This window comes from Pipra filicauda, unplaced genomic scaffold (assembly GCF_003945595.2).
Source record: "Pipra filicauda isolate LSUMZ 115617 unplaced genomic scaffold, ASM394559v2 scaffold6_size6359152_pilon, whole genome shotgun sequence".
NCBI lineage: Eukaryota > Metazoa > Chordata > Aves > Passeriformes > Pipridae > Pipra > Pipra filicauda.
In genome coordinates, this window is record NW_024104865.1 from 4829067 (window position 1) to 4851782 (window position 22716).

The following is a 22716-nucleotide window of genomic DNA, read 5'->3' on the forward strand; positions in this document are numbered from 1 at the left end:
AAGGGTTTCATCAGAAGTTTTCAAAAATACATTGACTCCGTCACCTATTTTTATTCATTTTCTCCTGTGAAATCTGATCTTCCTCTTTAAAAAACAATAAATTCTGCAGTATCTCTTCTCAGGTCTGTACCTCAGACCTCAGGTCTGTGACTTGCTCATTTATAGATGTTTACTATATAACAGAAAATAAAAAAAAACCTCAAAACACTCCCCCCCAAACAAAAAAAAAAAACCACATTTCCAAGTGTGTTATCTCCCACTTAATGGACATAAAAGCAATAGACGGTGACTCATTACAAGCATTTTATCTATTTCTTCTTACAAGGCCTCTCCTCTAACACTTCATTTGAAGGCAGATCTGCAGACCTGTTCCCATTAGGACAGCTCTGGCATTGAACTTCTCTAAAGGAAATGGATACAAAGGATAAATCCGGGTTTGGGGTTAAGGGAGGGCATCTGGAGAGTGCTTTTATGTGCATTTAATCTTTCAGCTGTTGGGTTTTTTTTCTTTTTATGCCATGATCAAATATTAAGCCCCTTGGCTTCCTGCTCAGGATGCACCTTGGTGAAAATAAAGCCCTTCAATTCCTTTTCTGAATTCAGCAAGTCAAAATCTCTTCTTACAAACAATGATATTTCCTGCATACTGCTCAAGACTAAAGGGAGAAATCTCCTCCGAACTGTCTGATCATTTGAACCAAAACACAGATGTTTGTGCTGCCAAAACTTCTGCCTGAGAGCATACGTGTGTGTCACTTGCTCAGCTCCAGTGCCACATGTCACCAACAGCACATGTCACCACATCATTTCTGCTCCCTCTCCCTCCCTGTAACAAACTTTCAAAGCCAGTTTCTAGTCGACCTTGATTGGTTTATTTTAGTTTTACACTTTGTCCCTCACATACAGTTAAGTGTCTTGTACTGTTAGATTTCTACAAAAATATCAATTTTTCAAAAGCAAAAAAAAGGGAAAGATATATTTTAATATATAAAAGGAAAAAAGCTAAATCTGACATTTCATTATATTCTTAAAAACATTCCAGTCTATTTACAGATGTGTAAAAAACAAAGAAAATCTCCAGGTCTCTTGGTGTAGTGAGAGCGTGCGCCTTGCAGGGGTTTCCTTTGTTCTCTTGATTCCAAAGTCTTCTCAGTAGGTGCCATATTCTATGATTATTGCCACAAATGATAGCATATATAATTTTTAAAATGTTTGGGAGCTTAAGGGAATAGCAAAAGAAAGTCATCATTTAAATTCATAGCAAAATATTCATAGCAAAAAACACATGGGACAATGAAATAAGCAAAAACTGAGAGCATTTTGAACATGCTTTGTTCACTGGTAGAACCCATTCATAGATCCTTCTTGGAACTGCACCAACTACCACCTTTTGCAGCCAAATTGGGGGGCTCTCCTTAGTTAATTTAGTAATCACATTCAGGGGCCAAAAATTTTTGCTGTCATCTTTACACAGTACATTTTTATTGCAGTACAGTGTTACTTAGTGCCCAATGCCAAGCAATAAATTTGTCACCTTTACACAGTACATTTTTATTGCAGTTAAGTGTTACTTAGTGCCCAATGCCAAGCAATAAATACATCCAGGAATTTTACACTATGTGATAATGAACAGAACATCCTCAAAAGTACAGCATTTATTTTAGATCATGTTTGATCAATTATCATGGTAAGTTACAGCCTTCTCTGTCCCAGAGAAAGCACACAATTCTGTGTGCTAATTAAAATCGGCTATTTGGAACCATAAAAGGGTGAGGTACAGAAAGAGGGGTCAGTGATTAGGAATTTGAAAGGAATCACAGCACAGGTCTGGATGCTGTCTCTCACACAGGAGGAATAAAATCTACTGGCAAAACAAACTGCCACAAGTAAAAAAATAAGCAACTTCAGCCTATTGGAAATGCTCAGAACCAGATTCCCAGATAAATAACATTAAAGTCTGATGTAGTGCTAGTAAACTACTTTAGTTACTCCAGATTTCTACTGGTTTAAAATAAGGTTAAAATTCCTTAATAATAAAAGCAACGTATGTAAAAGTACTTCCTGGGAATGTAAATCCCCTTTCCTAAGGCATTCAGTGACAACTGTAAGACCCTGCAGGACTCTCATAATGACCTAAACTCTCTTTTCCAAATCACTAATACAGGACTTGTACCAAATATTAAATAATAAATATGCAAAAGGCAACAGAGAGTTGTATGTGACTGCTTTATAACACACTGTTTAGAACGGCCAAGTGAAGAACCTTTTTTATGTAGTCTCTGGAGTAACTTTATGCATATTGAGCTTGAAGGGCTTCTCTCCTATAAGCTCTCCTATATAAGCTAATAAAAGATAAGGAAACACCCAAGATATGTGTATTCCCTGATGGATCTAATGTAGACATGGATCCAGAAAATGCAGCTTACTGAACAGGGCATATGTTTGCTCTGAGTACAAACACTGCTCCCTAACTGTGGAAGAACATCACTCACAACACCTGCGCAATCTCAGTGCTGGAAAGATGAAATTCCTGTATTACTGCATCACCAAAGATGGGGCATTTGGAGGGTGGGGGGGATTCCAGCTGCTGTTGCTGGAACAACATGGAATTACATTCCTAAACATAAAGCAAAATGCACCATCAAATTCTGTATAATTTTCAATTGTCATGGCAACATTTTTTACCTTTTTGGAGCAGTTAAGAAGCCCCCCAAGCACACCATATTTACAAACCTGATAGGAAAAGATTGTGTTTACACTCATTAACAAATCCTCTCTCCTAGGCTGAAAACTTCATTTCTCAAGAAAATTATGAAAACAGAAATTGTGTACAAAAATATAAATATCTTTACAGTCTGCAGGCCCTTCATATCCAACAATTGAGCAGTGAAGAGCATCTACAGGTTATTGAGTAAGCAGTGGTAGAGAAGAATAAAAAATACATCTCATGATTCAATACTGCCCTATTTCCCTGGTAATGAGCATTTTTGTTGACTTTTTTTTGCTATACACAGCTTGTGCAAATGCAGTGAGAAACCTCTGAGTACCTTTCCTGAATTCATAAAGAAATGAAAGGTTTGAAAAGCTATACACATATTTTCATATATACATTCACATATACACCTTGCTCACTTATGCTAGGCTACAACAGTCCTGAAAGTGTCCTGTATTTTTCTGAAGCAACACTTGGTATCAACACTCCTAGCCACCACATACATCTTGAAAAATGACAGAAAGGAAAAAAACAGGAACTGGGAAAACACTCAAGCTACTTCAGCATTGTATTTAAAGATGTAGCAATGGAGTGTCCACATTTTCTTTCAACTCTCTGTAGTTTTTCCTTACAGATGTCCATCAAAGGAGGGAGTACTTGTCTGGGAGCAGGAGGTGAAAGTGAGGACAGTTTTATTAAAGTTAACATACTGTCCTACTTCTAATTACACCGGGAAATATATTTTTCTTCCCCAAGCAGTGAGAGTTAGACATTTATTAAAATTTTCTGTGCATAAGCTCCTAAAACGCTAGAGAACTATCTAGCACCAAAGAAAAAAATCCTTTGCACTTCAGCCCTCTGCACAGTCTGATTTCCCTTCCGCTCAACAACTTTGAGAGTAACTGCAACCTGATTTCTGCACCTTTATCATATTCTGCAAATACTAAAACCACCAAATGTGAACAATGCCATTTCTGCATAGATAATTCACATGGTACAAAAACATGTAATCCAGATTTTTTTCCCCAACAAGTAAGTCAGCTGTCTCCCTACTAGAGAGAGAGAAAAAAATCTCTTTCAACAGCCTCAGTTTCTCAGTCCTTTGAAAAACTATTTCTGTGAAGGATCCAATTTTGGGAGGATACCATGTGCCCAGCAATGGTTATAGATCAACTCATTTGTTTTGAGAAAGGGAAGGAGAACACCCAGAATAAAACAGTGAGGTAAAAATACATCAACATGCTGAAGTTTCATAATACTTATCTCTCAGTTTGGGGCCTGCCCCTCAGATGAACAGAGTGTTGATGCCTACAGAAAACAAGTGTTGCCGACAATGGAGGCTGCTGAACAATGACACTGGCTCACACTGTTCCACATCTCCATCCCAGTCTCTGATAAAAAAAACCCTTCATTTATTTGCCTGCTGAATTTGAAGGCAAGATCCCAGCAGTACTCAATTTCGTAGCCACAGGTGCTAATGTGGGCATCACTTTGTTATCCTGTCCTTCTTGAAGAGTTGCAGGTAATGAAGTTTTTACCCCACTAGGTGCCAGTTTTCCAACTACAGGTGCCAATAAGGGCATCACTTTATTACTCTGCCCTTCTGAGTCCACTGGCAGACTTGCCACTTTTAAACCCAGTGGTGCCAGCTTGGGCATGGGCCTCCATGAAGTTTCAGCATTACTGGCTTCTGGATTAGCTTTCATCTGCAAAACTGGTGGAGTCACATTAGTGGTATCTGACAAGGTTGTTACAGTTTTGCCATTCCCACCACTGGTTACAGAGAGATTGGAAAGTGGATTCTTCATTTCAGCACCTATCACTATCTTTAAGACATCTGCTTCAGTTGAAGGCTCCCCGGACATCTTGTCCCCATCACTAAGGTCATCATCTTCCAGGTGCAGCAAGAGAGGGCTTAAAGAGCCACCACCCTCTGGAACTTCAGAAAGGTCCTTAAAACTGCCTCCCAAATGACCAAACTGGAAGGAAGATGCATCTGCAGCAGAGAGATCACTGGCTGTTCCCCGACGAGCCTCTGTATCTTTACGAGAGAAATCTGAGTTGAGAGTGGTGGGCAGTTCTGACATAGCTGAAGCATCGTCGTTCAGCTGCTGATTGAGGAAGGCGATCTCATTGAGCAGCGAAGTGAGGGTTTCATCAGTGTCATCACTTTCCTCAATGCTGCTCAGTATCTCACTTGTATCCAGGTCTGCTTCCTCCATTGCAGATGCTACTTTCCTCAATTCCATTTCTATCCTGGAATCTTTGATCTGCAGCTTACGGAATGGCATTTCTTTAGATTTTAATCTTTCTCCTCCAGGATCACTGTCTTTCCTCCTGGCTTGGCTTCCTACAAACTCACCAATGCAGAGCTTTTTGCTGAACGATTCTGAAGGCTCTTTTGTACGTGGTATGTTCCGGAGTTGTGGAAGGTCATCTTTATTTTCAAAGAAAACTTTTGTAGGACCTGTGGCATTTCTTCCATCTCCACCACTGTCTCCTGGACATGGTTTGACTGTTTCTTCTGAAAGGATGCTATCACTCTTCCTAGTTTCAAGAGGCGCTACAGCCAAAGATTTCTCAGAAGCTGGAGTACCTGCAGCTGTTGTCATATTAGAATTTTTGTTTCGGTTCAGGTTTAGATTCATGCTTGCCTCAGCAGCCAGTGATGTTACATTAACAATCTTTGGCATCATGAATGAATCTTCGCTTTCTGCAAAACCACAAAAAGCAGCATCCATCAGGATACATGTTAACTGCAAGGTAATTCCTAGTTAAATATAATTTGCCTACTTTCAGGTTGTCCTCAAGTAAACTGCTATTCACAATTTAAACTGATTACACAGGTTTGGTCAAGTGACGCTTTAACACAGCAACAACTTAATTTTCAACTTGTAGAACAAGACCAAGCTCCACAGCACTTCCTGCCCAGTCCCGACCTTCAGCAGCCTGGCACAATGCAACTAACAACTAACTGTAATGGTTAAAGTTCTGATGGTGATGCACAAGGAAAAGAGAATGACGATCTTCCCTCTTACTGTTTTTTCATGCTTTGCTTTTATGCTCACATCTTGCAGTACTGATTTTGTGCACTACAGCAGAATTTCAGGGACTAAACAATTACTTATTTTCTGCCTCCAAGCAGTGTTATTAGCACTCAGATTTTTCCCAGCCCCAAATCTGAAATGAACTTTCCTTTTTCATTGTGACCAAACGACTACAGTCAAGCAGAAAGTAGGTGGCTTGATTTAAACACAACAGACAGCAAGCAGCACACTGCTGGCAGGAACCTTCCCATGCCTAGATCCACTACCAGTATGGGGTCTTGAAAAACAGCTATCCCACAGGCAGCAGAGCTGGCAAGGTATGGGAAGGAGTTATGCCAGAGTAAGAGCCTGGATGGGCAAAGATTTTCAGCAGCCATACCACCACTCTGCACTGCACCTTCCCCAGGAGGATGCATTACACTAGGGACGCATTTCAGTCTCCACTTATTCTGACTTTGCTGAGGGCAAGGAGGCTCAGTGAGGTGAAGGAAAGTTAAAAAGCTCTCACCTATAATTCCCTAGAAGCCCCTCTAAATGGTTCAAAACATTTAAGAGTGATTTTCTTTGAATACCCAGACAATAATACTTATCATTACTTCCTAGTGAGAAAACAATTTACCTTCAGTTTTGTAAGGATAATCTACCCTGCATGCAAGCACAGAGATCCATGAAAACAAAGAGTTTACCTGAATGGGGCACCGTAGCTGATACTGCTGTTGAGGGCACTGGATTTCCAGCAACGGTTGACAGTGTAATGGGAATGGTAGAGTTCGTAAGGATTCCTTTTACTTGGACAGGAACTGTTGATCCTGGCAGTTGAATCATCACAGAAGTAATACCTTATGCAAGAAAAGGGGAAGGGGGGTGAGGTGGAAATAAGAGCCTTTCAGATACTCAGTTAAGCCTGGAAAATAAGAGCCGTGCACTTCTAGGCAAGACTTTACTTATTATAAGGCTTTACTTATTATAATAACATCTTAAAGTAGTAAAAATAGAAATACAGACTGATTATGCGATTAGGAATTCTTCCCTACGTTTACCTAATTTGTGAACAACAAAAATTTAACATGTTTTACCTACCTGTTGATAAATTGATAGTTTGAATTAATTTCATCAAATCTCTCTTATAAGAGCCGCATTGTACCTCAGTCAGTTAAGTTGTAAAAAAAAATCCAAAAAATTAAAGCAAAAATTAAGTAACACATTACTTTGTAAATTGCTATGCACATCCATGAACAGCATTATACTGATATTCGTTAACATGTTCTCACATGATCATACCTGGCTGTGCTGTCATGGTAGTACCGACAGCTCGAGGCTTTAACTCAGCTTGCAATAGCGTGGAAGGAACAGCTGCTACCTGTCCTGGGACGAGGGGGCTCTTCAGTGTAAGCACCTGCCCCTGTGGAGTCATGACTACGCTTGCAGCAGTTAGGGTAAGAGAGGCTGAGGAGTCCTCTGTAAAAAAGGAAGTACGCAAAACACCAATTTATTCTGGCGTAGCACCCTTGACGGCAAACAGCATCCTGCAATCCAGCATTAAGTACAGTTGTGGAAGCAACTCCAGCTAGAAGGTTTACAAAGCCCAGAATAAAAGCTGCTACAGAAGTTATGCAGGCTCCAGGAACTGCACCTACACAGCTAGAGACAGTTTATACTATCTCTTCATGTAGTGTAACAATCCTAACTCTCCAGACTGGCATCCAGATCAAATATCAGAGCAGTCTGGCTGAAATTACAAAGGGGATTTGGTTCAGTCCAAAGAAAGCAAGGAAGTTCTCTCATCGCATCTGAATTTTGATGCCAAACTTCCCCAGGACTGGACGAACATTAAGCTTGGTAAACCAGAATGACCAGTTGTTTATAAAAGCCCAAGAATACTTCAAGTAAGGTCTACTTAATATTTCCAAAACAAGAAACATCACCAGATCTCCATGGAGTATTACAATTGTACTACCACAAAAGTTTGGATTTCTGTTTTTTTTTGTTCCTTCCTACATTTATGGTGTGAAGGTCTCCATAAATGCTGAACACTTCTCCACCAATTCTCAGCTCCAAAAAAATTCTCAAGTGTCTGACAATTCTGTCATTTAATTTAAGAGCAAGTTTCCACCACCTCAAGAGCTAGCTTGTTTGAGGAGTGAGGTTTTAAAAATTGAATCAATTCTAGCAACTCCAGCATTCTGGGAGTTGAACTTAAAGTTTTGAGTCAGTAGAAAAAGTACCACCTTTGACTCTCAAAAATTACTCCCAGATTGCAGCGATACTCCCAGAGACCAAAGGACAACTTAATAAGAATTTACTTCCCGTCATGCTGAAACTCTGAAGTCACGTTCATCTGAAGATCTCAGCAGTGTTGGTCTCATCCTTACTGAACGCAAATGGTTTCCACACCTATCACATGGACACTTCCTGGTTCAATACACGAGTCTCTTTCAAGAGTGAAGGTGCCTGCACAAGCCACCTGGCATTTTGTCCTCCCAGGGGGTGCTGCTTCAATGCCTGTCTCCCCCTTATGCAAAACATGCATCCCTTTTAGCCCACCTGTGGCGCGGACTCCTCTTCTGGCAAGTATCAATGGCTTGCCTCTTCTATTTGTCATTGCTATCTGGGTCGGCTCTCTGTGGGGAGCAGAGGATCCTTCTTGCTGTGTGCTAGCAGTTGAGGTTGCAGCAGATTTCTCTGGCTCGGGTTCTTTCTTTTTTTTTTGTGCTTCTATTGCTTTTTGTTTGGCATAAATATATTCCAGTTTCTTCAGGACAACCTCCTCTGTCTTTCCTACAGAAAAATCATCACAGAGTCAGCCTATCTTCAAACTTTTTCCAAAACTAAACCACTGAAGACAGAATTAAAAATCCACTGACACCATAGAATTACTATATAACAGATAACCACCATCCCATCAAGTTAATAGCATATTTAGTATCAGAGGGAAGCAATTACCTATTTATTCCAGTATAGTTTTTTCCTTCAGAAACATCAATACTTTTCAGAATTTATCTGTCACTTTAATAAGCAGAAATCAGCTTGGACAAGTACAGGCTCCTGCTGAACAAGTACTATTTGAAAACACCCACAGCTATGAAAAATTCTCCCATTTCCCTAATGATGAATGTACGACTACCGGATAAAATGTTACCTTTACCTAGAATGAAATTTCTTGGACTAATGGATCCTGTTATTTAAATTCACGTACAGTTTACCCTTGCCATGAAAATTCTAACCTTGGACAAACACACAAATTTTATATTTGTTTTCTGCAGATGCATACAGTTTAATATGACCAAAGTTAAAGTAACTATACTAGCTTGTTTTCTGCTTAGTATTTATGTCTATATTTAACTAACTCTCCTGAGAGAGGACTTTTTCCTCATCAACTCTGAGGTACTTCACTAGGAATGCAAAAGATCTGATAACTACTTTGTGAAGTTATTTGCTTTCATTCTTTGCCCAAAAGGCCTCTCATACATTTCTGTATTACTAGACTTCCCTAAAGCACTTTTTATTTTTTTTTTTTTAAGTCAAGTACCTCAAATATACATGAACTGGTTCAGATAAATACACTATATTTAAGTATCCTTCATTTCTACTTTACAGGTATTCTCCTGTTTATGTTCCCAGACTATCAGAAGATTACAGGAATAACATTTTGTTTGTTCATGCATTTTGGCACTGGTTGAAAATGTGTCACAGCATTCCTACACCTCCAAATGAGACAGAAAGACACAGTAAGTACAACATGGTTTTGGCTTGAAACGCCTGGATGAGCAGCAGCTAAGACTCTACTGCAGTTTTGTTCTATGGACAGAGGTGCCAGCACTGGTTCTTGGAAAAGCAGTATTATTTGCAAAGCTATGAAAGGAATCAGAAGTTTTGGTACTGACCAAAGACAGCTGTGTACAAGTGTGAAGGACCGAGCAGAAAAATCATTTCAGGAACTGACTAATGGCAGAATGAACTCACACCATCACTTGTCACTCCCACCCTTCCAAAGGAACCCAAGCCCATGGCTCGAAGCACAAAGATAATTCTACACTTCCTTTGGGCATGATGGAAAACAAAAGCAGTTCTTATCAGCATGAAGAGCCTATCAACGAGTCAGGGCTTAGCACGTCTTTGTTTTGCAGTGAGTCTAAATTTTATGTGAACTAATGACATACCTGGATCCACAGATTACTCCACCCATTCCCACTCCTAAAAGCTTTTTCTTTCATTATTACAGCTAGTTTGTATCCAAAACCAGTCTCACCTGAAAGCGTGGATACTTTTCGAATCAGACAATCACGCCTGCGTGTCAGTAAGCTCTTCTGTGCAATAAACTTATCTGCCTGGTCTGTCAGTCCTTGGATTTCTTCAAAGGCCTAGAAAAGTATGAGGCAACTGATTTATAAGCCAGTGACACAAAAAACAATAAAATAATTTTCCTTCCCAGAAACCTTTACAAAATTTATTTAGACATTTTTGTAATCCCAAAAACACAGGACTCAGAGAAAGTGTGAAGTATGGAATGCCAGCTTTCTCTAAATGCAGGCTGAAGAGTGATAAACATTTTATTTGTCCCTCCTCCAAAGTTCAACAATTTTTAAGAAAAAATCCCGACTTTTATCCCACAGTTTCTAGTTACAGATGATAAGCACAATTATATGTATCTATAGATTATATTTTTGTTTCCTGTCATTTACAACTTTACAATTAAGTTTTAGTGTCAGTACGATACCTAATGGAACGCTATTTTCTGCAGCATTAAAAAAGTAAGCCCTCAATGGGTAAGTAAGCCTTCAAAATTTCCTGATGTACATAGTAACTGTTAAGGAATTAAGACTTAACCGTCCATTATTCACAAGGAATACAAGGGGAGGGCTAATCCAAAACATGCGTCTGTGTCATCAAGATTAAGCTTTTAGGAATACAGATTCTTTCAGATATTGTTTTATTCTAGAGGCCTGCAGAGGTGACAGCAGTTCTCTATTCACAGGGACTCACTTGATGAGTTCATACTAGCATAATTACTCTGTCCAGATTAAATGATTCTCTTCCTCACTTAAGCTTCAAAATACTTACCTGCTTGAGAATGTAGCATTTGGAGACCTTGGGAAGATTCTGCAACCCCAGAACTCTCTTCAACTTGTCAAAGAGACCTCTCATTTCATTGCGTCGCCGACGTTCATTTGCTGTGTGTGTCTGGCGGTAATGAGCAAAGGCTTCTGCCTGAGACTTCAGCTTTCTTTTCCAGGTCTGATGTTTCTGCTGGAGAAGTAACCAGATTGACCAATTTAAATAAAAAAGGCAACGTAATGGCAAACAATGTTCAAATGCATGCATGTTTTACATTTCTACAGACACCTGAAGATTCCATGTCATGCTATCCTGCTACTATGTCTTCGTGAAAGTTCAGAGTCAGAAGTACACGCAATAAGAAATGAAATGCTGACCAAAGAAGTGACCAACAAAATCATATCAACCTTGAAGGAAAAGATCATGAGTCCCTTCTATTCATAAGCTTTTATTTTTTGCAATACAAGGCTACTCAGATAAACCATGGGATTACAGCAAAATCACACGTTTGAGCCAAATATTTTTTGTTGTGTGCTTGTCAAAAAAAGTCTACTAAGAAATGAAATAATCACACCAAATATAGGAGACTTGAATTTTTCCCTGAAGTTAAACTACTTTGATTTCCATTTTCTTTCATAGGTTCATATGGGTTGGGGCCAAGAGACATTGTAAGTAAGAATGTCGAAGACGGCATTGACACTTATCACCCCAGACATCCACCAAGAAACAGAATGTGGCAAAGAGGCTCTGGTTTTCAATTTGCTCAAATTTCTAAAAAGACTGACAGACAATAAGCAAAATTACTAATCTCTACAGATTTGAAAGTTTGTTGTTTCATCATTACTCTTACAGGTTTTGTAGAATTATGCTATTTATTTAATGGGGAAGCAATTAATGCAGGTTTTTGGATAATTTTAGGTCTGCTTCAAACGTCAGCCTTCTGGCCTTAGAAGGAATCTGAAGACTGTCTCTCAATATCCATTTTGTCCTCACAAGACAGACTTGAGCATAGTATGGCTGCATCTGCCTCTGTGTTGGGCATTAGGTTCCTTTGAAGGGAGGGCCTTACAACGTAAATTTAAGGGCAGAGAGGAGGACACATGGAGAAGGTGAGACAGGAAGAGCAACCCGGAACCCACCTTGTCTCAGGCAAAGGCTTACACACCAGTCTGCTCTATTATGTAAGACATACAACAGGTTCACACCACACCCCAAAGCCCCACCCCACCCCAGCAGGTAGCTCTAGAGCTAACATCAAATATATCACAGACAGTTATCATGGACAGTTAGCAAAACTGGCTTCAAAGCCATCCTCAAATACAGCAGAAAATTCTGAAGGATTGCAGTGAGTTTTGATTTGAAAGGATTATGTGATATCTTTAACTTGCCTAAATACATATTGTTTGAACTCTTGTTTTCAGAAACCCTGCACCCAAGGCTATGCCTATATAATCCCACATACTGTCTTCTCATACATGAAAGTATTTCTTATTATTTTTAGTGTGCTGTAAAAATTACTTATGTCAAGAACACAAAACCTAAGCAAACACAGTCATAAATAAAACACAGATATTCCTCCCACAGATAAAGCTGAATCTGAAGCCCACTGATGCCAGCAGCAGTCCTTTTGCTTGAATGAGATGTGGACTGAGCACCCTCCCTGCATAAACACATTTGGTTTCTTGCATTTAATCACAAGTATCTGGAAGGCAGATAAATCACATTAAGAGTTGCCCTTGAGATGAAAATTTATCTTTAAAATGGAAGTGTGATACCAAAAGGAAAGAGAAGAGCAAAATATACCTTTGTATGTTTTTCTGATAATGTTTCATCCGAAGAATTAGGAGGAGGGTATCTGGAAAAAAGGTAAAAAGTTTTTCCCAACACTACTCATCTCATATACTCTATCCTCATTAACTACATTCCAACAGTCTAGAATTGCTCATTTTGATGCCCTGAAATTAACTTTTCTTTGTATAACTGCATGAAAGCAGGATAATGTTGAGCTTTCTCAAGAAAGTGAACTCTATCTCCAATGCCATTATTCTTGAAATAATTGAATTGTTCTGAAAGTTGTGCAATTATCTCATAGTGCTAAAGACAAACTGTTTCACTATATGCCAAAGAGAATAAATTCAGCCCGTGACTGTTAGCTGCATAAAGTAATTTTTTAAATTATGTTTTGGTAAATTACATTTTTTAAGAAAACAGATTTAATATAGATGGCAGAGCAACCCTTCCCCCACCAAGAACCACCATCAGAATCCTCACATTTATTACTACCCTAATATATAATAACAGCAGCTTCCTCATATCTCAGGAGCTGCAAGAAAACAAAGAACACACACATTTGAAAAATATTTTTTACAAATCGTGACATCTGTTTTTCTCTGTCACTGAAAGATCTTCACAATTTAAAGCAAAGTCACCACCTAAGGATAAAAGTGGAGCTGCATCTTTAAAAGGGGGGGGTAGGAAGTGAACTATCTGGGAGGTATATAGCATAACCAGTTTTTTCAAAGTTTCGACAAAAAATTTCTTCAAACAAAAAGAACTATTAAATGAAACATTCCCCGTTCATTTGTTTGGTGCAACTGAGAAGCAGCCATGACTATCATTACATACCTCAAATAAGCCATGTTTTTACTTTGCATTTGTCACTATAAATGCAAGGGAAGCAACAGTAACAAAAACAACCAACCAAAAAAATAAAGCCAAGCTATCCAACCGTAACAGACTATATGTCAATAAGAAAATACTTTCTTTGCTCAGGCAATGGTCCTAAAGACAAAGCTTTCATTTACAAAGTCAGGGATTAACCCAATGACTGTTCCTGCCTGAATTCCACCCACGGGCAAGAATAAACAAAGTTTGCAAAATCACATTTAAAACAATGATGACCCCGCTCATATTCAGTCTGCAGGAAGGGAGGCGATTCACTCAATAATTTTACATAACAAGATACACATCCCCATAAAGAAATTAATTAGAGGGGAAAAAAAAGGGCTAAGATACCTTGAAACTGCTCTTAGTTCTGACAGCACCATCCTCACAGACACTGGGAAGCACCAGTGCTCAGGAAGGCCTGACAGAAACCTTGCTTTATCTTGTCATCACATTAAACCTGTTGCTTACTGGGTTCATTTGATGCCAGCTCATCAATAAAATACACAACTGAATGCAGTGCTCTCCAAGGATGCTTACTTCTGTTCGGAAGGTTCGATTTTAGCAGCTGTGGCCTTCAGACGGGCAATGTTAATCTTCTCTGAAAGCTCCTCCACGGTCTCAATGTCCACCTGCTCGTCATCCTCTCTGTATTCACGCACATCCTGGAACAGTTTTTGTTTTGTTTTTTTTAAATGAGTATCTACTTAGCAATGGCGCTCAGGCCAACACCATTTCACTTCAGTCTCAAATGAGATTACATTATAACATTTAGAACCACTAAAGAATCAACATCTCCAGCTACACTGGCCAACAAAAAGTGCTAAGAAGGTGGTTATTTTAAGTGTCGCCTCCAGGAATTCCTCCCACTAGCAACTCTGTAAAATGAATTTTGGTAAAGGCAGAACCCACCTCTATCATTTATGCTTTTACTACATGTAAGAGAAAAGCTTTCACATGGCAGAGCTTTCCTGACTCCATTTTGAAGTAAGATTAAACTTCCTTTACACAATCTACTACTGTAGACTCTTGCTAAGTAACTTTTTTCTTTAGAAAAGTTAAGATAGTTATCACCTTAATAATGGTCTCTCATACCTAAGACAGCAAAAGTCAGAACATCACACAATCAGGCTTCTTTGGGTCATAAACTGCTTACATGATGAAGAGTATGATTTTGGCTCTTCCCAAAATGCTGCTCAATCATTATTTTAAATATTTATTATATTCTGAAGAGTACTTTTTCTCCATGCTTGCCTGACCAAGAAAACTTGCTACTATCCGTGAAGACAGAGACAGAGAACAACTGCAGTGCTGTACCAACTACAAGACTTAATTATCTATCTTGTGGCCATTTGCAGTACCAGGTGATACCCCTCCCCCCCCAAGAAAACATGCCTATTCAGCCAATTTTTTTCTATTGCAGTTTTTACTCAAGTTTTTTATATTATAATCTTTGGTCTGATTACAGAACGAAGAACTCTTTCTCCTCAAGCAAGAAAATGTAATTATACTTCCATTCTGTACTTTATTTTACCCACTTCCCTGAACTACCCCAATCTTGCCCTCCTCCTATTATTTTCTTTTGACTTTCCTTCCTTCCTTCTCTTTGCTTCTTTTCTTTCCTTTTGTGGAGCTGCAATCTCCTTCTCAGAACTGAATACTTACCTGAAATTGATGCAAACAGTTAATCACAAAAAACACTAAGGGAATATATGTATATATAAAAGTGTGTGTCATAGGTTTACTTGTTCTAAAAAAACCAAGGGAGATTTTTTTTTTCTTTCCCCTACATCACTGTAAAAGAAAGATGTTGAACGAGGGAGGGGGTAGGTGTTTGCCTAGGGTGATTGACACACACAAAGGAACTAGCTAGCAGATTCACATTCCAGATAGCCCTCAGAAAGGGGGTGGGGGGGTGGGGGGGTGGGGTGGTGATGAGTTGGTTTTTTTCCCTCTCCTCAGGAAACGGCAGGCACTTCACTTTTGCCCTGACTGAGGGAGGGGGTATGTGTGGAAAGGCTCTATCGGGTCATCTGCCTGCTTCTGGCCCCGGTTTGCCTCCGTTCTCCTGCACCCTGTTCTGCCTCCAGCCCAGACTTGCTCAGATTTCATCGGAGAGGCCTGACCCTTCTGTGAAGGAACCTTTGGGAGAGTCCTGGCCAGAGCCAGCTGCCAACAGCGTGAGTCTGTGGCAAGACTCCCTTTTTTCCCCTTTTCCCCTTCCCCTTCTCGGTGGGGCGGGAAATCTCCATTTCGGCTCCTCCCGCACCGGAGCCCCCGCAGTGACCGCCAGAGCCAACAGCGCCCCCTGCCGACCACACCGAGCGACTGCAGCCTCTGCTCCTACAGAGAGCCAACGGCGCCCCCTGCTGGCCGTGGTTAGAACTGCACCAAAAGGCAGAAAGTACCGAACTGTTTCCTTTTGGAAGGGGACTTTTGGGTACAGGATTATTGTTTAGTTGTTTTCATGCTCTTTTGTTGTTCTGCCAATACACATATATCCTTTAATAAAGGGCTGATACTTTTTTTTTCTTTCTCCATACTTCCTCAATTGGAGCCTCTTAATTTCAGATTTACAATTGCTTAGAGGGAGGAGCTTGGTCTTCCTCATAACTCAATTCTCCTTAGCAAAACACTTCAGTCTCATTAAACTGAGACAATATGTATATATAAAAGTGTGTGTGTGTATATAGTACATTTATTCTAGTGTCTACATACATACACACAAATGTATGCAAGAGTGCCTGTAGAATCTCCCAGTCTTTTAAGATGCAGCATCCTCTCCCCCGTAAAACCACTCTTAAATATTCCATCTGCCATCACCATCCATTCATATCATGAGGAGTCCTACAAAGTGTTGGCAGTATAGATTCCATGCAGAAAGGGGTATAAACTTCTAAACTACTCACTTGCAGAGAAGCTGACACCTCTTCCCATACTATGAAGTATCAAGATATTACTGCTGAAACAAAGCAAAGCAGGTTTATGAGCTATAGCTGCTAGATCTGAACAGAAAATCATCCTTACTTCTACAAGCTGCTATGCACACTCACACATTACTTATTATCTCTGTGCTTGTAGAAAGTCACATCTTTTGAAAAAGAAAGACCAAGGAGAGTGACCCTAGATGAGAAATTACTAGCCTTAGGAAACTCTTTCCTTCCACACATGCTGACTTATAAGGCACCATTCTTCCCTCCCCAGGAAAGCAGTTCTGATCTCTGGTGAGTTCTGCATTTGAGAAGGAAATAAGTTTTTTTTTCTAGTACTGATAAGTTCTGGGGTTTCTTGCAGATTTCCTTCAGAGCAGCTATGCCATGACAGTTTTTGTATGAATATGAAGAGCAGCGTGGAGGCAAAAGAAATTCTCATCTGACTCTAAAAGTATGGTGCTGGCACTGGCAGGCACTTAAGGAAGTACTGTCTCTCTCTCTCTGCATTAAAGCCCACAAAATTCTAATTTGGTCCATCTTGTAAATATTGCCCCATATAGCAAGAATTGTTAGCACTGGGACCACCTGGTGCTAATACAACACGGAGAAAATTAACTGCTTTTACCAAGGAAGCAGCACATCACTTGGAACTTGACATGTTGGTCAGGACATATCACCACCACTCCCCAAGCAGGAGAATGAAAGTAAGGAGACACCATGTCCCTGGGACATTGGCGAGGTCAAAAAAATACTGCTTGCAGTCTAAATCCAGAACACATATGCAGGAGCTACTTGAAATTGCGACCGAGTTAAGACTACACTGCACTTCAGCATAGGTATTTCAACAGCTTTCAGACACTGCCTGTGAACAGCAGTCAGAGTTGTTTCACGTTTGTCAAGTGGCTCTATATACTTACAGAGTCCTAAAAAAATCTATGTTCTATTACATAAAAATTACATAAAAATCTCACTTATGCAAACAGTCAGCAATTTTTCAACAACTCCTCTTGTGCTTGCTCCAAAAATTCCCTGGCTGAGGAGAAGAATACAAGCTTGAATCTGAAATGAAATTCTACTAGCTGGTAAGCATGGAAGGCAGGGAAAGCAGAAGAAAAGAAGTTGGAAGCCAGGTCCTGCCCTTGGGTCACAACAACCCCAGGCATCTCTGCAGTCTGAGAGCAGAGTGGCTGGAAAGAGGTCCAGCAGAAAAGGACACGGGGGTGCTGGTCCACAGTGGCTGAATATGAGCCAGCAGTGTGCCCAGGTGGCCACGAAGGTCAATGACATCCCGGCCTGTATCAAGCATAGTGTGGTCAGCCAGGACCAGGGCAGTGACAATCTCCCTGCACTCAGCACTGGTGAGGTCACACCTCAAATCCTGCATCTGGTTTTGGGCCCCTCACTAGGCAAAGGACGTTGAGGTGCTGGAGCATGTTCAGAGAAGGGCAACAAAGCTCGTAAAGGGTCTGGAGCACAAGTCTTATGAGGAGCAGCTGAGAGCGCGGAGTTGTTCAGCCTGGAGAAAAGGAGGCCCGGGGAAACCTTATCTCTGTCTACAACTACCTGAAAAGAGGTTGTAGCAAGGTGGGGGTTGGCCCCTTCTCCCAGGTAACAAGTGACAAGACAAAAGGAAATGGCTTCAAGCTGAGCCAGGGGAGGATCAGGTTGAACATTTGGAAGAATTTCTTGACAAAAAGGTTTGTCAAGTGTTGTAATGGGCTGCCCAGGGAAGTGGTAGAGTCGCCATCCCCGGAACAGGATGTGACACTTAGTGCCATGGTCTAGTTGGCAAGGTGGTATTCAGTCAAAGGTTGGACGTGGTGATATTAAAGGTCTTTTCAACCTTAATGATTATGTGATTCTAAGATATCAAAACTGCAATATCTCCCAGACACAGACCTTCTGTAGAACTATAATAGGTGACATAAACCTGCAGCACAGCTGCTTCCACAGCCTTTTTTTTAATCCTCCTGAGAGTCTGACAAGAAAAGTATCATAAACCCAGAGTTTTAAAAAAACTGGCCAAACAAAAACTGGTCAAATAAAGATACTGTTTAAATCACAGATCAGATACTTGCTATTATGTTGAAAATACTGCATGTAAAAGAGGTACAAGGCAACACAGATCTATTTCTTTATACAAAGAGCACTTCTCATTCCTACCTGCTCTCCTGAGTCATTCATAAAGCCACCTTTATGCTGAAAGCCTTCTGATACCTTCTCTAAGCTTTTCCACTTTATACAGTATAACTTCTGTGACCTCTACATGCAAGAAATGCATGCTGTTTTTCTTCAGTGGGCAGAACTACTCTGTCTAAAATACATTTGGATATCATTATACTGCAGGGAAGTTGGTCATGCAGGATAGTTCAAAAGATGACACAATTCAGAGAGTAAGGGGAAAAAAATGAGTTAAAATTATCTTACCATAGAAACACTGTCAAGGTAAGGCTTTTGAGTGCTGATAAGTTACACTTGCCTAATCAAAGGGATGACAGCAATTATCCAGTTAGAGCTCTTCTAGAACTGGAACTTTCTACACGCTATCATATTAGAAAAATGGTACTCAAAACCCAAGATGTGGCAACCTTTTCATGACAGATGGGCAAAAAAAAGAATTAAACACTGCTGACCACCAAGAACTTCACATCTTTAATTTTACGCATTCTAAATGTGAATATATGCAAAACAATAAGTTTTTTCATTCTTACATCTAACCCCAAAGGGAAAAATGCTTCTGGGTTGGTAAATCTTTCCTCTCTACCTCCAAAATCCTAACAGGAAAAGTATCAGAATCATGAAGATTGGCAGAAGTCCACTTAAGTTCTGACATTAAGAACAGCTATTCCTATGTAAGTACTGCCAAACTGTCTTAGGCTGAACCCTATCCATAGCCTAGCATAATTTTTGAAGATGTTCGTGGAAGCCCTACCTTTCTAGCATCAGTCTTTCCACACTACTTTCAGTCTTTCCAAACTACTTCCTGTAGTAACATAACTTCTAAACGCCTTTGAGCTTCTAAGGGCAAAATACCCCAAGGAATGAAGACACCAGATGAGCAATCCCACCCTACAAAAGAAGTTCTAAAGTTAGTATGGAAATGACAGCTCTTTTTCCTCCCTGCTTTTCTTTGCGTGTTTCTAAGCTCTCTCCTCTGATTCCTCTCTGTGTGTTCCTGGTAGCCTAAACCCCTATTGCTGGTTTCTAAAGAGCAAATTGCTTGTTGGTAGAGGATCCTTAGTGACAGCGCTGAGAAAGGAGGTTAGATGACAACAGATGTCATTAAGCAAATGCGTAATTTCATGATCAAAAGCTGAGAACATGCAAGAGATTGCTAGAACTTAAATTGTCCACAAAATATATCACTTTCACCTTTTATTAAACCACTATTTTATAATAATTCATAATAGTTCCTTATTATTTCAATATTCATCTCAGAACAAGAATGACCAAAACCCACTTTTAAATAACACTTAAAATACGGTAACTTGCCAGACATAAAAGCTGTGTTTAGACTAGTACGCTAAACTGTGGGACTCTTATTTGTAGTATTAAAATACCAGAACAACCCCTGGTGTGGTTTTGGCTTAGGTCAACAAGAATGCATGTGAACAATTAGGAGACACAGCCTGTGACTTAGCCCAGGCCAAGCAGTTCTTCTCAATAGGAACTTTGTGTGTAATCATCATGCCATGGAGATCAAGAGTTTAACATCATCTCCCAGGTGATCTCCCAACAACAGGTCCTTATACTGATTAGTTTGCTTCTATAGATCTCTCAGAAGGTTTCATTCATATTACCAAACCCACACTGATTAACCCTCCTAAGCCTCTCTTGATGCAGTTCAGGGTAGGAGATGCAAAAGGGCAAATATACCATCTCAGGAAGCGTCTCTCTTGCTGTTGAGTAGAGGAGGAGACTGCAAGAGTCTCTTAAGTCAAAGACTCAAAGTCAGCACAAGGTTATATGAAGGGCATTGATATGCAAAATTAAGAACAATTAAGTCTTTACAATGAGAACCAGTGTGGAAAAATGTACTAAACCAGAAAGCAGTAGCTACTGCAGGAAACTAGCAATCATCCTGACTCTGACAGTTTCTCACAGTTTTCTGAGATTTTAAATGGCCATTTTCTGAGCAACTAAAACCAGTCCACATTCCAAACTAGTAGAGAAAGAGCTGTCATAAGTCTTTCCACTAAACAAAACTATTAGTGGACATGCATGTACTCTTTGCTTCCATGTTTCCACTAGCTTAATGAAACGGATAAACATCCTCTACTAGCCTGTTTACACGACTTGACTTCACCCAGTCTGACAAACAGTAGTAGCTGTGTCTTGTAAGCACCACTAAGAGTACATACCAGTGAAAAATAACACACATTTAGATTCAAAACTGAATTCTCCATTAGGCATTGACATGCTAACTCAACTTGCAGGTAGTACAGACTAACAAACCGAAATTCCAGACAGTTTTTACAGTCCTCTGAGATCTCATTCCTCAGCTTTATTGCTCTACAACCAAGACTAGCTTACTTGTGTTTGTGTGAGCTTGTGGTGAAGACATACCCTTAGATGGCTTTCCAAACCTTATTAGTCAAAACCTGCACAGTAATTTTCTTCCAAAACAAACATTTCTTACAATCACTAATAATTACTTTTTTGTTTCATCATCCTTTTGCAGGACGAGAGAAAATACAGTTTTAAAACATCAACCTTGATAACAGACTACTCCGTGACCTATATATTATTGTTGGTTTATCAACAAATTCTGAAGACTATCACATCTGTAAAGCTTATCTGACATCAGGCAAGAATTAACCATGGTTCTCAAAACTTGATGATAACTCTGCTCAAGTTATTGAAGGATACAGGACTTATCAAACTGTCACCACCCAAGTGAAGACAAGACAGCAACAATTCAGTTTTCAGCTTGAAAGAACTCCCAAAAATAACATCTGCTTTCAGTTTGCTCACCTTCATGCAGCTGAGATGCTATCATCTTGTCTGAAAATAGTAAGATGTAATATGAACTCTTTAGTCATTTTTTCTGGAAGTTAAACACATTCTCTAAAAGCCAGTTGCTGACTTAAATTGAGTTACTCCGGATATGGCTATCATAGAATAATAGAACATCCTGAGTTAGAACAGACCCACAAGGATCATCGAAATCCAACTCCTGGCCCTGCATAGGACCACCCCAAGAACTACACCATGTGTCTGAGAGTATTGTCCAAATGCATCTTGAACTTTGTCAGGCTTGGTATTGTGACCACTTCTGTGGGGAGCCTGTTCCAGTGCACGACCACCATCTGGGTGAAGAACATTTTCCTAATATCCAACCTAAACCTCCCCTGACACAGCTTTATACCGTTCCATCAGGTCCTTTAACTGGTCACCACAGAGAAGCGAGCAGTGCCTGCCCCCACTCTTCCCCTCACAAGGAGTTGTAACTGCATTGAGGTCTCCCCTGAGTCTCCTCTGGGATGAACAGACCAAGTGACCTCAGCTGCTCCTCCTATGGCTTCCCCTCAAGACCCTTCACCATCTCTGTTGCCCTCCTTTGGATGCTCTCCAAGGGCTTAATATCTTTCTTACATTGCAGTGCCCAAAACTGCACACAATATTCAAGGTGAGGCTGCTCCAGTGCAGAGCAGAGTGGGACAATCCCCTCCCTCAACTGGCTGGCATTGCTTTGCCTGATGCCCCCCTGGACAGGGTTGGTCCTCCTGGCTGCCAGGGCACTGCTGACTCACATTCAACTTGCCATTGACCAGGACCCTCAGGTCACTTTCTGGGGCACTGCTTTCCAACATCTCATTCCCCAGTCTGTTTGTACATCCAGGGTTGCCCCATTCCAGGTCCAGAATCCGGCACTTTCCCTTTGTTGAACTTCATATGGTTGGTGATTGCCCAGCCCTCTAATTTGTCAAGGTCTCTCTGCAGGGCCCCTCTACCTTTGAGGGAGTCAACAGCTACTCCCAATTTAATGTCATTGGCAAACTTACTTACTATGCCTTCAAGTCCTGCATCCAAGTCATTTATGAAGACGTTGAAGAGCACAGAGTCCAAGATGGAGCCCTGTGGAACCCCACTAGTGACAGGGTAGGGTTACCCCATTCACTATTGCCCTCTGTACTCGACCCACGAGCCAACTGCTAACCCACCACATGATGTGTTTATCCAGCTGTGGGATAGACATTTTGTCCAGAAGGATCCTGTGAGAACAGTATCAAAAGCTTTACTGAAATCCACATAGATTACATCAACTGGCTTTCCTGGAGCAACCAGGTGGGTTACCTTGTCA

At 40.4% G+C, this 22716-nt stretch overlaps 1 protein-coding gene across 6 annotated transcripts in view; it reads right to left on the reverse strand.

The window, feature by feature from the left end:
- Nucleotides 1-849: 849 nt before the first annotated feature.
- Nucleotides 850-22716, reverse strand: part of MGA (MAX dimerization protein MGA) — a 64459-nt gene continuing 42592 nt past the window's right edge. For 3 of the 6 annotated variants that reach the window (XM_027750138.2, XM_027750134.2, XM_027750142.2), the window contains 8 exons: nt 14020-14144; nt 12619-12670; nt 10822-11007; nt 10010-10121; nt 8305-8538; nt 7042-7218; nt 6447-6599; nt 850-5426 (listed from right to left, as the gene is read on the reverse strand). In XM_027750138.2, coding sequence (XP_027605939.2) covers nt 4126-5426; nt 6447-6599; nt 7042-7218; nt 8305-8538; nt 10010-10121; nt 10822-11007; nt 12619-12670; nt 14020-14144 — 2340 coding nt within the window. In that variant the 3' untranslated portion in view covers nt 850-4125. The remainder of the gene's footprint in view (nt 5427-6446; nt 6600-7041; nt 7219-8304; nt 8539-10009; nt 10122-10821; nt 11008-12618; nt 12671-14019; nt 14145-22716) is intronic. The other 3 variants (XM_027750135.2, XM_039389080.1, XM_027750141.2) reach the window with 2 other exon arrangements.